Raw genomic sequence first — 13,309 nt, forward strand, 5'->3', positions numbered from 1 at the left:
GTCACTGATTAAGTATTGTGCCTTTAAATTGATGTCATTCTTTTTGCTACTATGCTGAGTTTTATTATTACTGATTCTCTTTGATTACATATATGGAAATCTCCTTAAGTTTACTTTAGAATATTTTATTTTTATCGAATTATTGGGGTGGCTTTTTGTTTTGTTCTGTTTTGCTTTTTGACAGGAAAAAAATGTGATTCTTACTAGGTGAACGCTAAAATGGCACATAGTTAGCCTTCAAGGAGCTTTCCCAGCCATTTGAGTTTCAAATGGCCCTTTGGCTCCTGGAAGGGGCTGATAAGTTGGGGACAGGGACAGGAGAAAGGGGAGAGAAACCGAAAAGAGGGAGGGTTTTCTATGCTTTTGCTTTTGGTCAATTTGTTTTCTTCAATACAAATAATCAGATAGGAAGAATGATTGCTTTGTGTTTTATTGGTTGGTTGGTTTCTGTTTTGTTTCTAGATTTATTTCATTTGATTGTTAATTTTCCCTCTCCCGGTGCAAAAATCACCGGAGAGTTTTGCATGAGAAAACGTGACAGTACTTAATGAAACTCAGCACCTAAGGGCATAAGGCAGTTGAAGGTTTTGTTTGTTTGTTTGTGTTTGTTTTGTTTTGTTTTGTTCTTTCAATCAGCACCAATCCCGTAAATGATCTACACTTGGTGTAAGGTATAAAACTTTGTTTTTCTTTTGGAGTGGAGACAACTCCGCCTTCTCCACCCTATGAACCATAGTGTGGGATTTTTTTCAATACTGTTACTTATGTGTAAAAAACAAAAGGAAGGTTTTCTTTTTGTTTTTACTTACAAAACATAGAGAATATCTTTGTATACATACAGCGACTGGAAAGAAAGCTTATTTGAAGGGGTTGTGACTTATTATTTTCTCTTTTTTTGAAGCATTGGTGGTAGTGGTAGTGGTGGTGGTGGTGGTGGTGGTGGTGGTGGTTGTGGTTCTGTGTATTGGGAGAAGGGAGGGTTATATTTCTTGCAAGCGGCATTTACCACAAACCAAACTTAAGGTCCCCTTCTCAACTTGGGTCAAGATGCTCTTAGAGTGAAGATTCATACTGTAGCAACTCATAAAGGAGCGGTCCATCTCGATACCGAATGCCTACCGCGGTGGGGGTGACATACTGCAGAATGTTAATAGTCCTTCTCAACCTCCTGTCTACAAAATGAGCATCCCAAGCTGGGTATCTCTTTCTTGGCATGTCAATCTTAATGAGGGGCCCTTCTGGGAGGTAAGGACGCCCCAACGGGGTTGCGGGCCCCATGGGTCTCACTTGGAAAACGGGCAAGCAAGTGTCAGCCGTGAGATCCTCCTGTTGTTCCGTTACGGCTCTGGTAGGCGTGACCTGGGTCCCCCGGTACCCAGGGGTCTGAGGCGCCATGGGCTCAACATCGGGGGGCAAAGGGATGCCCCAGAGCAGCTCGGCACAACAGGAGCTGGCAAGGATCTTAGCTCGTGGCCCCATGGGATGCAGCACACCATAGTATAAGAGCATCATTGAGATCCCAGCCACAAAGCTAATAAAGACACAACACAGTGCTGGCACCGCAAAGGAGTCAGTGGTCTCCGGGTTTCTGTAAAAATACCAAAGGAACGTCAAGGCAGCATTCTCGGTCAAGACTATCGTATAATATGCAAACATTCGATATCGAGTCCGCCCTTCCTTGACGTTAAACCAGCAGAAAATGTACACAATCCCTACCACCATGTTGAAGAGGATCTCCTCCCACTTGGACATGCAGAAGTCTGTTCCGCCATGGATGATCCAGAAGGCCATGGCGCACCAGTGAACCACCACGAAGATCCCGAAGTAGAGCTGGAAGATGGAAGCAAAGAGGGCAAAAGAGATAACTCTGGATGAGATGGTGAAGAGGCGCCAGAAGAGGTGGATGAGGGCCCCTCTGTAGCTCATACTCTTCTTGTCGTCCCTGGAGTCCCGCAGCAGCTTGTGATAGGAGGCTAGCACCCAAGCCAGGGACATCAGGGAAGTCACAGAGGAGACACCTGCCGGAAAGACACAAACCCACACAGTCAAAACCGTGGACATCACCACCAGGTACAGTGGGGCTGCCATCAGAGGAGATGCCCGCACACACCACCATCTAAAGCAAGGAGAGAGAAAGAAACACAAAATCAGGACCCAAACTTGGAGGTCATGGCTGCTCCCAAGCTGACAGCTTATGGAATCTGGTTAGTGTCAACGACCCAGTCCTGAACTTCTGGAGATCCAGGGCTCAAGAAGGAGGCTGAGGCTGACATGTCCAGCCAAGGCAGTGGGGAGCCAGGACCACCATGGTGGCTCACCTCCTCTGTTCTGGGTGGGACCACATGTTTTTTTTTTTTTTTCTGTTTGTTTTTTTTGTTTGTTTGTTTGTTTGTCTTTTGTCCTTTTAGGGCTGCATCCGCGGCACATGGAGGTTCCCAGGATAGGGGTCAAATGGGAACTGCAGCTGCCAGCCTACGCCAGAGCCACAGCAACGCAGGATCCGAACCGTGTCTGCGACCTACACCACGGCTCATGGCAACACCGGATTCTTAACCCACTGAGCGAGGCCAGGGATCAAACCTGCAACCTCATGGTTCCTAGTCGGATTCGTTTCTGCTGTGCCATGACAGGAACTCCCACATGTGTTCTATTTTAAGAAAGTATAAGCTCACAGGGATCCCTGTTGCACACAAGTTTGAGGCTGGGGTTGGTGTCCCTGTCACGAGCAGGCTGTGCTTACAGAGGCGTCTTTAGAAGGGATCATCAGTTGTGAAGATTGAGAGCTTGCTCACCGCCCCAGCTGCACAACTGTTCTCCTTCGAGAAGGCATTGGAGTCACTCTTCTCATCAGCTCACTCACTGCCCCAAGGAGACCTTAAGGCGATCTTCTTCCATTTAGCATGTCTCCATCCACTCTCTCGGGTCACCCCAGTCAAGGAGCCTGGGAAAGCCTGTCTGCTTCTCTGGCTGCCTTTCTTGTTCTCTCTTGGCCTCCCCACGATCCTTGCTGCCATTGCTCCATTCCCTGAGGCCTCACCTGATGAGGCCCTGTCCTCTGCTTCCATCCTGCAATGGAGGAGGCAGTGTAACTCATGCTTTGGGGGAGGCCTTTTTCCCTCCCTAGCTTGGTGAAGTTTCCAAGGCCTCTGCACGTCATTTCCTACATTTCTCCTCAAGTGAATGTGTCTGATCCCAGATGGCACCTGAATCACTGTACAGTAATTGTATTCATGACACTGCCTTTTTATTTTTTTCTTTTCAGGGCCGTACCTGCAGCATATGGAACTTCCCAGGCTAGGGGTTAAATCAGAGCTGCAGCTACCAGCCTACGCCACAGCCACAGCAACATGAAATCCACGCCGCATCCACCTCAGCTCAAAGAAATGATGAATCCTTAACCCACTGAGTGAGGCCAGGGATCGAACCCGCACCCTTAGGGATACTCATCAGTTTCATACCCTGCTGAGCCACAGTGGGAACGCCAACACTGCCTATTTGATATAGGTAACTAAATCAAACTAAACACATAAATAGTGACTACGGTCTCTCCAAATCTGCCCATGAGCGAGCAATCACGAGTCGTCATATATTCTCCTCTAGAGCAAGACTCTCCATGGCCCCTCTGCTCCTCTGGGTCTTCTCTCCACCCCATTCGTCTAGCTCCTCTTTTGCTTTCCCTCTCCCAGAAGTTCCGAACTCAATGCAGCTAAACACAGCTGCAGTCCTGAACACTGCCCCACTGGCAACCACGTCCTAGTCCAGTTCCCCACCCTCACCCCACAGCATGACTGGTTCCCCTATGGTGTTTCCAGGATGACAGCAAAGTCACCTGGTCACTTTCTCTCTTCAGCGCAAAGGGCAGATCCAGGAACCCCTTTCATCAAGAGGCTAATTAAACTGCCCCAGGGCTCCAGCTTTCTGTTTGTCTTTCCCTGGCCCCTGCTTACCCTTCTACCCCTCTCCAAACCTCAGTGAAGGCTCAAAGTCCTCTGTCACTTCACACCCCTGCATTTGACCTTCCTCACCCATCCCACGCAGCCCTCCCCTTCCAGCATTTCAAGGAGAGGTGCTGGTTCGAGGCTAACAGAACCTTACTGTGTGCTAACAAAAACCAATGCGTTGGCAGAAGCAGAAAAGCCCTGGATGGTTAACTGTTGCAACGAGAATGTGCTGTTTTTGTGATAATAACAACCAAGATAGGAAACAATCTGGGGAGAAACAATCTCATTTTCCCCATGGAAACCAGTCCTGAAAATGCTGGACAATTTTCCTCTCACTTTTCTGGCAAGTTCTGAACACAATACATATGTGTGTCCTGCTTTTCCTTCATATGCACAGGGCATTGCCACCAGCCTCTGCTGAGGCCATGCGGGCTCTGCAACCATGTCACAGTGGTTATGCTAACCTTTCAGGGCCTCCTGTGTTTGTGGGGCAGGGAGGGGAATGGGTCCCCTTAGGTGTCACGTGATTTAGGCAATAGCTTCTGGAGGGCAGGGAATGTGCAATCATCTGTGCCAGGCTTTCCAATACTGGAGCATCCTCAAAGTGTCTCTGCAACATCACCCCTTTCCTGGTGTTTCTTGATGTTGAAGGTGATACATCTTAGAGGTGCTACCAATTCTTAGTAATCAGAGGGCAGTTCTATGGATGCTGAGTGGGAAGGAGGCTTGATTTTTTGGTTCCTTCTAAGAAAGCAAAATGTATTACTTCCCCAGCTCACAGAAAAGCTTAAGTGCCAAGCTCATGAAGTAAGAAAAAGCAGCTTAGCTTCTGCCGAAGTGTGGTCTAATCCAGTCTAACTCTGAGTGTGCTCTTGAACAAACTTGGGGTACAGAAGCAGGACAGATTCTCAGCTGTCACCATGTTGACCTCACTGTTCTGTGTGCTGTGACATTAGCCCTGTCAGCACCAAATATGAGCAAAGGGGAATTCGAATGTCCACTGACTGCACGTGGTGAAGCCAAATTCAATTCTTCATCATCAGTTGTCTTCCGGGTCACCTATGCCAGCCACTTCCAGATCCATTCCTGTGGTTTCAGGATGTTGCAGAAACTAATTTCCTTTGAGCCAACCTGAGCACTGCCTTGGTGCATGGTCAGTGCTTCTGGAAGTTCTCTCTAGGATGTGGCACCAGTGTTCCTCAACTGTCACAAGTTGTCACTGCTAAATTACAAGGAGAGTTCAGGAGACGGTCGCAAGGAGAACTGAGAATTAGCACTTGGCTGAGGCTTGTGGGCCCGGTGATGTCCAGCTCCCTGTCTTACCTCTAGGCTCCATCTGTTCCCAACTTGGTGAAGCTGTGGATCCCCAAACTATTTCCTCAGGAGCATCACAGACCATCCACTTCAGCCCACTCATCCAACAGAAGCAGAGGCTGTCCCAGAGAACACATGCACCCTGATCCTTGAGTACTACGCCCATTATCTTCCTTAGACGAACCTTGTGATGCAGGTGCTTACTATGGGCTGAATTGTGTCTCTGCCTCCCCCCCAACCCCAATTCATATGTTGAGGCTCTACCCCAGGACCTTAGGATATGACCGCATTTGGAGACAGGACCTTTAAAAAGGTCATTAAGGTAAAGTGAGGTCACTAGGGTGGGCCCCAATCCAATATGACTGGTGTCCTTATAAGAAGAGGAAATGAAGACACAAACACATGCAGAAGACCATGTGAGGACACAGGGAGGAGATGGCTATCTACAAGCCCAGGAGAGAGGCCTCAGAAGAAACCAACCCTGCTCATACCTTCATCTTGGACTTCCAGCATTCAGAACTATAAGATAATAAAAGTCTGTTGTTTTAGCCACCTAGCAAACTAATACAGTGTTCTAATCCTTCTCCCCCCCCTTTTTGGATAAAGAAACAAGCTGATTTTCAAAAATCCTTTTTCCATCAAGAAGTAGAATCAGGATTCAAACTCAGAATCTGACTCTGTGACCTTGAAACTAACCACTGCACCAATGGCCCCTCTAGCTGTGGCCTTAGAAGTGGCTGGGCAAAGAGAGAGAAAAGAAAATATAGGCCCTCTGGGATCTGAATCTTTTGCCAGGCATGGACAGGAAGTAGAGTACCATGGGTACCTGAGAGAGGCCCCTGACTGTGTAGCTGAAAACCAAATCTGAATTCTCCACCTCCTTCCTCAGGAAAGTAACATTCAAGCCACAAAGAAGGAAGTGACTCCAGCAGCATTAACTGAGATCACTTTCTCTCTGTTAAGTGATTAATCTTCAAAGGTCTGCAGCACATTTCATTACAGAGGGAAGACATGCAGGGCTTTCCCTCTGCAGCCGCTCACTTGGAAGATTTCTGTTTGGCCGGAGGTCAACCCAGAAGTCAATGCATGATCCTGGCCAAGACTCAAGCCCACGGCCACTGGCTGTGGAAGCAGCCTGGTGGCCCTCAGTGAAACTATCGGACGGGCCTGGGTGCATTTACGGTTCCTCCCACTTACTGCTTCATCACTTTCTGCATTTCAAAGATCAGACTGGAAATTGTTAAACACCCCACGTTTGGCTGTGACAAGTTCCATGCAGTGACCTTCACGGATGGCTCACTCTTCCTGGTGGTGCAGACCAGGAGGTGGGGCTTGCAGCTGGACCAGTGGGTGACCCAAGTCCAGCCCGTCCAGCTGGGAAGTCACTAAGCCAGAGCTGCTTGGGGGCCATCCCCTGAGCTCTCATCACCGGGTTGGGTGCCTAAGGTTTCTAGAAATAGAATGGCCACACCTTAAGACAATGTAACAGAGTATGAGGGGCTATAGCCTGCAGGTGGATCCCCTTGACCAAGGAGGGGCCATCATCAGGGAATCACCATCACCACCAATTTAGTGGTGTTAGGGCAATATCCAAGGGCTACTGTCAGTTGGAGAACAAAGCAAAGAATTAGTGTGGATGTCCCATTATGGGAGAAGCAGAGAGACAGGGTACCTGGGGGAGGGTGGGACCCTAAAATCAGAGAGGGGTAGGGAGTGTGAAGTGGAGGAACCAGGAGGAAAGGGGGTCTCAGTCCTCAGGATGAGGTAGGGAGGCTGACATCTGGCAAGAAGAAACAGGGAGGTGACTGGGGATGGATCAGGGCAGAGTGGCACTGGGGCCAGCATGTGGGAGCCCCATCCCATCACCAGAAAGAGGCCTTGAAGGAGAAACCAGAATACAAGAGTGTCTGGCTGGGACAATGCCGCAGGTGGGTTCAAGGAGTCTTGGAGAAGCTGCAGAAGCATGTGGACTGGCCATGGCACTGTGAGCCAGGGCGGGTGGGGTCCACTGCCAGCTTCTGTTTCCTAGAGTGGGATGTGCACGGCCAGGTCTGTCACCAGCTGTCTACCCTTCTGCCACAGAGGGCTTGGTCCCACTGCTTTAGCACATGTTGGAAAACACTCGAGGGAGAGGGATTGGATGGGATGCTGAGCAGCATGGGGCAGGGGCAAGAAGTCAGCATGCAGACTCCCAGCTCCATCTCTCCTGGCTCCTTCTCATCAGCATGTCACCACAGTCAAGGTCAAGTGCTTCCCAGCTTACCAAGAGCAGCTTCCTAGACCCTGCGCCCTTGGCCAGTGAGAGCCCACCTCTCTTTGTCTCATCTCCTCCAAACTTCTCAAGAGTAAACTCCTTGCCCCCCTAACTCTCCCCACCTCCCTTTACTCCTGACCCCCCAGTCCCAACCCACATGTCTCACTAAGGCTGACAGCTGATTCCTAAGTGTGGCCTTCATGGGGCTGGGCCCATATGTCTCTACCGACTCTGTGACATCCGTCATCTGAATCCACTCTGTCTTCATCCTTGACTGTTAGCTCTCCCCTAGTTACAACATCCCTTTCCTGCTGGGCTGTTATCCCCATTTTACAGATGAGGAGACCAAACCTGAATTTAAGAGATGTGGAGGTGGCCACCATCGTGCTCTGACACTGTCTACTTACCTAATTCATATGGCATTGACCCCCATAGGCCGGTCCCCTGGAGATTTCTCAAGGCTCAACTAGCTACTGTTTATCTGCACGTCAAGGTCAACATCTGCCTCTTTCAGCCCTTGCCCCCTCCCTTCCCACCACTAAAGCTAAAGTTTGGGAGACTCCACCGCCTGCTCTTCTAATTCCCCCTGTGCATTTCCCCCGACTGAGTTCCCATGAGACGGGCACTTCTTCCCTGTCCACCCATCAAACTTCCCCCATCTTCCTACCTTTTTGAAAGTCCAGTCTGTTGTTGGAAATGTTCGCAGAAGAAGATGAGGCAGCTGCAGGCACAGCTCTGAGCATTGCTGTCTCCTGCCCTAACCTCCACCCGGGAGACACAGCAAGGGAGTGATAGTATGAAGGTACTTTTCTATCCAGGCAACTCGGGGAAGGAAACCAGCCTCCTGGAGGCCATTGGTGAGATAGGCTCAGAGATGATCAGTAACTTGGCCAAAGTGACACAGGAGAAAGCAAGAGGGTGAACACTGACCCCTGGGATTAGCTCACTCCTCACTCACGATCCGTGGGCTGGCTGATGTCACGTGGGAGGCCTGGAAGTGGGGTGGTGGGAATATTTACACCACAGAAATTGGCAAAAGCTACAAATTAGGGTTCCCCCCAGCCCTGCGGAGAACTGGTTGTTAAGCATTTTCCAGCACACCACTTGGCGGGATGAACTCTCCTTGGAAAGAGTGGTGAGTGTTGTTGCAAATTAGATAAAAGCCCCTCCACATTCCTACTCTCTGCTTCTAGCCAAAGCAGGTGCACTGCCTGGTGATCAGTCAAATTATATTCTGTAAGTCTGATGTGACAGCAACAAAGAACTCCATCTCCTTTTTAAACTTACAGTGAAAATACAGCCATAGTAAATAATTCAAAGTCTAACAGTTTTCTTTGAGCCGTAGTCTTTCAAGCACTGACATACTAATTTTAGCCCCATTTCTATATTTGGAGAGAATGTGATCCCCACCCAAAGGTATCACATGGGGTCCCCTTAAACACCCCTGACATTTCCAGGCTGACCTTTAGGAACGGTCAGCATAGAAGATGGCCCATCATCTGTGGCTGCAGCCCTCAGGACATACATGTGTGCGGCCGAGGCGATCTGAAAAAACTCAAGGCCGATCAAAGTGGCCAGGAATAAACATAGGAAGGGAGGATGGGAAGCTTCAGGAGAGCTGACATCTGAGAAATTATACTGTACCCTGGCTGAAGACAAAGCTCTTTAAGATATGGGACAGCGTCCAAAGGGGACATAATTCAAATCTGGCCATTATAGCAGTAGTCTCTGTTACAGGGCCATGTCTTACCATGGTTTATGTGCTGTATCTCTTCATTGGCTCTGAATTCAGGCTTATCTTGTCATCTGCTCCCCTCTAACAAGTTTTCAATAACAATCATGCCTCCCCTCTATTGGACCTTGGCCCAGACTCTATGCTGTGATATCCATGAACCCCATCATTCTTCCATACAAACATATCTGAGGCAGCGGGCTGGTTTTAAGATGAGGAAGCAACTTTTCTGTATCAAGTAGTTATGAAATCACAGAACTGGGATTTGAACACAGGCTGCCTGACTCCAAAACCCAGATGCTTTTTTAATCACTGGGAAGGCTGTCTGCCCATCCCCATTCACAGATGAGTGAACTCACATTCTGATGTCTCCATAAATTCCTTATCAATTTGGTGATTGAGCGTCAGCCATCCAATCATCTCTGTGAGCTCTGATGACAAACTTGTGTCCTGTGAAGCTGAGGACCACCCTGGAGGACTCGGCCGGAACTAACCCGTAAGTACAGAGGTGGCAACAGCCCTCTGTATCTCTCTTGCTCACATTGTTGGGATGGCCTCCTAGCTGGATTCCCTGCATCCGCCTTTGTCCCAACAGTCCGCTCACAATATAGCCAAAGTGACTAAGCTCAGGGACATCCCCCCATGTGGCCTCCCAGGCATGGCAGCATGTCAATGGTCCCTGGATCTTTGGATGGCTTTGGATTTTTCCCAGGGAGGACATACATTCCCGCCTTGTTGAACCCCGCTGTGCCTGTAGCTTGCCCTGGCCAGTGAAACATGAGCAGGAATGAAGGGCACTCTCCTGGAAGACACTGTCCCACCAATGACCCATGAGAGACATGTGACAGCAAGAAATGAATCCAAGTTGTTTTAAGACATGGAAGTGGTTCAGGCCCCTAAACCACAGCATCATCAGCCTCCCTGGACTGACACACTGCTTCATTATGGGTTGATGCCGTGGTCCTTATGAGGCCTGCAGGGCCCGTGTGACACTACTCTGGCATTACCAATGTAACCCGGCAGGTCCCCACTCACCTCCTGCAGTACTTCCCTCCACCAACGGGCACACACCTAAGCTCTTCCAACAGTGCTGGCTTTCACTCTGGGCCCTACACGAGGCAGTCCCTCGCCCTCTCTGACATCACCACACCAGCCCCTCTCACTCCCTCGGTCCCACATGCTCCAGGCACAGCTCCACCTCATGGAACATGCGCTTGCTCTGTCCTCTGCCTGAAAGGACCTTCCCCAGGTACCCAAGGGTCACCTTACTGAGGCCTTTACCAGAGCTCAGCTGCTTGGCCAGGCCACCCCTGGGCAGCACCCTGGAAACTTCAACCCCCAATACCACCTCCCACCTTCCAAGCTTCATTTACCACATTGGCACTGCCCACCACCTCCCTATAGCTTATCTCTTATTGTTCTCTCTCTCTGTTTTTTGTTGTTCCCCCCCCCCCACTTTTTAGGGTGGCACCTATAGCATATGGAAGTTCCTAGGCTAGGGGTCGAATCAGAGCTACACCACAGCCACAGCAACTTGGGATCCAAGCTGTGTCTGCGACCTACACCAGAGCTCATGGCAACGCCAGATCCTTAACCCACTGAGTGAGCCCAGGGATCAAACCCATATCCTCATGGATTCTAGTAGGATTTATTTCCACTGTGCCACAAAGGGAACTCCCTTACTATTCTCTTTTTTCCTAAATTCACACGTATCCTGGTGCATGCCAAGCCCCCAAGGGCAGAGCAGTGATTTGGTCTGGTCCTTCTGAAACTATGTGTAAAACCGTGTGGGCATTTTTCTCATGAGAGAGCACAAAACTGTCTTCTTTTTCTTTTTTTTTTTTTTTTTGTCTTTTGTCTTTTGTCTCTTTTTTTTGTTGTTGTTGTTGCTATTTCTTGGGCCGCTTCCGCGGCATATGGAGGTTTCCAGGCTAGGGGTTGAATCGGAGCTGTAGCCACCGGCCTACGCCAGAGCCACAGCAACGCGGGATCCGAGCCGCGTCTGCAACCTACACCACAGCTCAGGGCAACGCCGGATCGTTAACCCACTGAGCAAGGGCAGGGACCAAACCCGCAACCTCATGGTTCCTAGTCGGATTCGTTAACCACTGCGCCACGACGGGAACTCCAAAAACTGTCTTCTGATTCTCAAAGGGGCCCACAGGGAAAGGAGCCCATGACCCACCAGCTGTCTCACCCTTCCCCCATTACCCCTGAAGGCGCCCCCGCCACCATTAACCCCAAAGGCAGGCAAGAGGAATGCCCCCTGGGAACCTCCATTTATGCCTGTGTCCTTTAGAAGAAAACCTTGAGGGTAGGGGACAGATGAAAAGGAATAACATTCACTGAATGTCTTCCACACATCAGGCATTATGCTGAATACTTTGTGTAAGTTATTTCATTTAATCAGACGATCATCCCATGAGATATCTATTGATGCCCCATTTTCCAGGAAAGGAAACCAAGGCTCAGAGAGGTAAAAGGATTTGTCTAGTTACTGCACTAAACATGCTCCTTTATTTTGATGGTTTGCCATTTGGGGCCTTGCTGATCCCAGAAGGACAACAGCTCCCAGATTTAGCAAATTCTAAAAGTAGCAAAGCACATGTGCTCTGCATATGCAAACCAACCAGCCCAAAACCCATCATACCTCCACCATGGGTTCTGACCCTCTGGGCCACTATCCTCCTGTTCTACTTACCCCACGGCCAGGTGCCAGACCACTAGGGACAGCTCTTTGCCTCAGAGCCTGCTGAAATTATCCAGACTAGCCAACCCTAAACCTGCTTTCCCTGCCCCACCTGTCCCTTCCCTGAGAAACCACAATAAAGGCTCTTGCCCATATTTTCCCCTCACCCCCTCTGACTCCTGATGGACCTTGCTGCTTTCCCAGATGGCCCCCTCATGGTGTTGCATGCCCCCTCCTCTTGGGGTATGTGAGGAATAAACTATCTTTCCTTTCCTTTCATTTTCTGGCAACACCCACAGCATGTGGAAGTTCCCGGGCCAGGGATCAAACCTGTGCCACTGCAGAGACCTGAGCCTATACACCACAAGAGAACTCGCAAGCTATCTTTTCAATGGCAGTCATCTCCTGATCTGTTGGTCCTGAGATACCTAAATAATAATAAAACCTGTATTTTAATCCAGTTACAAGTACTCTACAGCACAGGGAACTATACTCAATATCCTATGATAAACCATAATGGAAAAGAATATTTTTAAAAAGAATGTATATATATTTAGTTATATACATCTAAAACTAAATAACTTTGCTGTGCAGCAGAAATGAATACACTGTAAATCAATTATACTCCAATTAAAAGAAAATAATGACAAGATTATCACACTCTTGAAGAGGGAGCTTCAAACCCAGCTCATCCAGCTCCAAAGTGACCAGAGCCTTGGGGTCACAAGGCTAAAAGCCTGCAGGAGTCCCCTTCTCTTGCAGGCTAGAATCCGAGCTCCCATTCACGGTGCCCAGGGCCTCTGAGTCTGGGGCCTGCTCCCAGGCCCGTGGGCAGGATCCAGTGATGTGAACCCACTTGTAGAGGCAGAAGAGCACAGTGGGTTTGAGCGTGTGTTCTGGAAGCAGACTAGCATCTGCCGTCCTGCTATCATGGGATGCTGGGCAGCATGCCTATTTCCTCACCTGGGTAAAAGGCAGTGGTAATTGAATGCCCTTCATCAGTTGACCATAAGGATTAGAAAACAAGCAGCTATACAAGAGTTTAGCTCAGCAGCTGGCCCTTGGCAAAGTATGATGCCCACGAAAGAGTGGGTGTGAGTGGAGGTACAGATCCCCACACATGCACCATGTTGTTTCGAGCTTCTTGGCCCTTGCTCATGCCGTCCCTCTACCCTTTCCCTTCTTTGCTGGCCAGATGCTCATCCTCCAGGGCTGAGGTCAGCACCCTCTCCTCCTGGGGCCTCTTCTGACTCCCTCAGGATGCACTGCTACACCTCTGTGCTCTCCACCTCACCCTGTGCATTCGCTCTGATGGCCACTCTTTATAGTCATACTTTCTGGGGACTCTCCGTCTTTCTCCCTTTACTGTGACTTCCCTG

General features: G+C 49.4%; 1 protein-coding gene across 1 annotated transcript in view; it reads right to left on the reverse strand.

Moving 5' to 3' along the window:
* XKR6 (XK related 6) overlaps window positions 1,054–13,309 on the reverse strand; it is a 293,984-nt gene continuing 281,728 nt past the window's right edge. The window contains 1 exon segment of the mRNA XM_021073068.1: window positions 1,054–2,018. Within this exon segment, the coding sequence (XP_020928727.1) occupies window positions 1,054–2,018 (965 nt within the window).

Source organism: Sus scrofa, chromosome 14 (assembly GCF_000003025.6).
Source record: "Sus scrofa isolate TJ Tabasco breed Duroc chromosome 14, Sscrofa11.1, whole genome shotgun sequence".
Taxonomy (NCBI): domain Eukaryota; kingdom Metazoa; phylum Chordata; class Mammalia; order Artiodactyla; family Suidae; genus Sus; species Sus scrofa.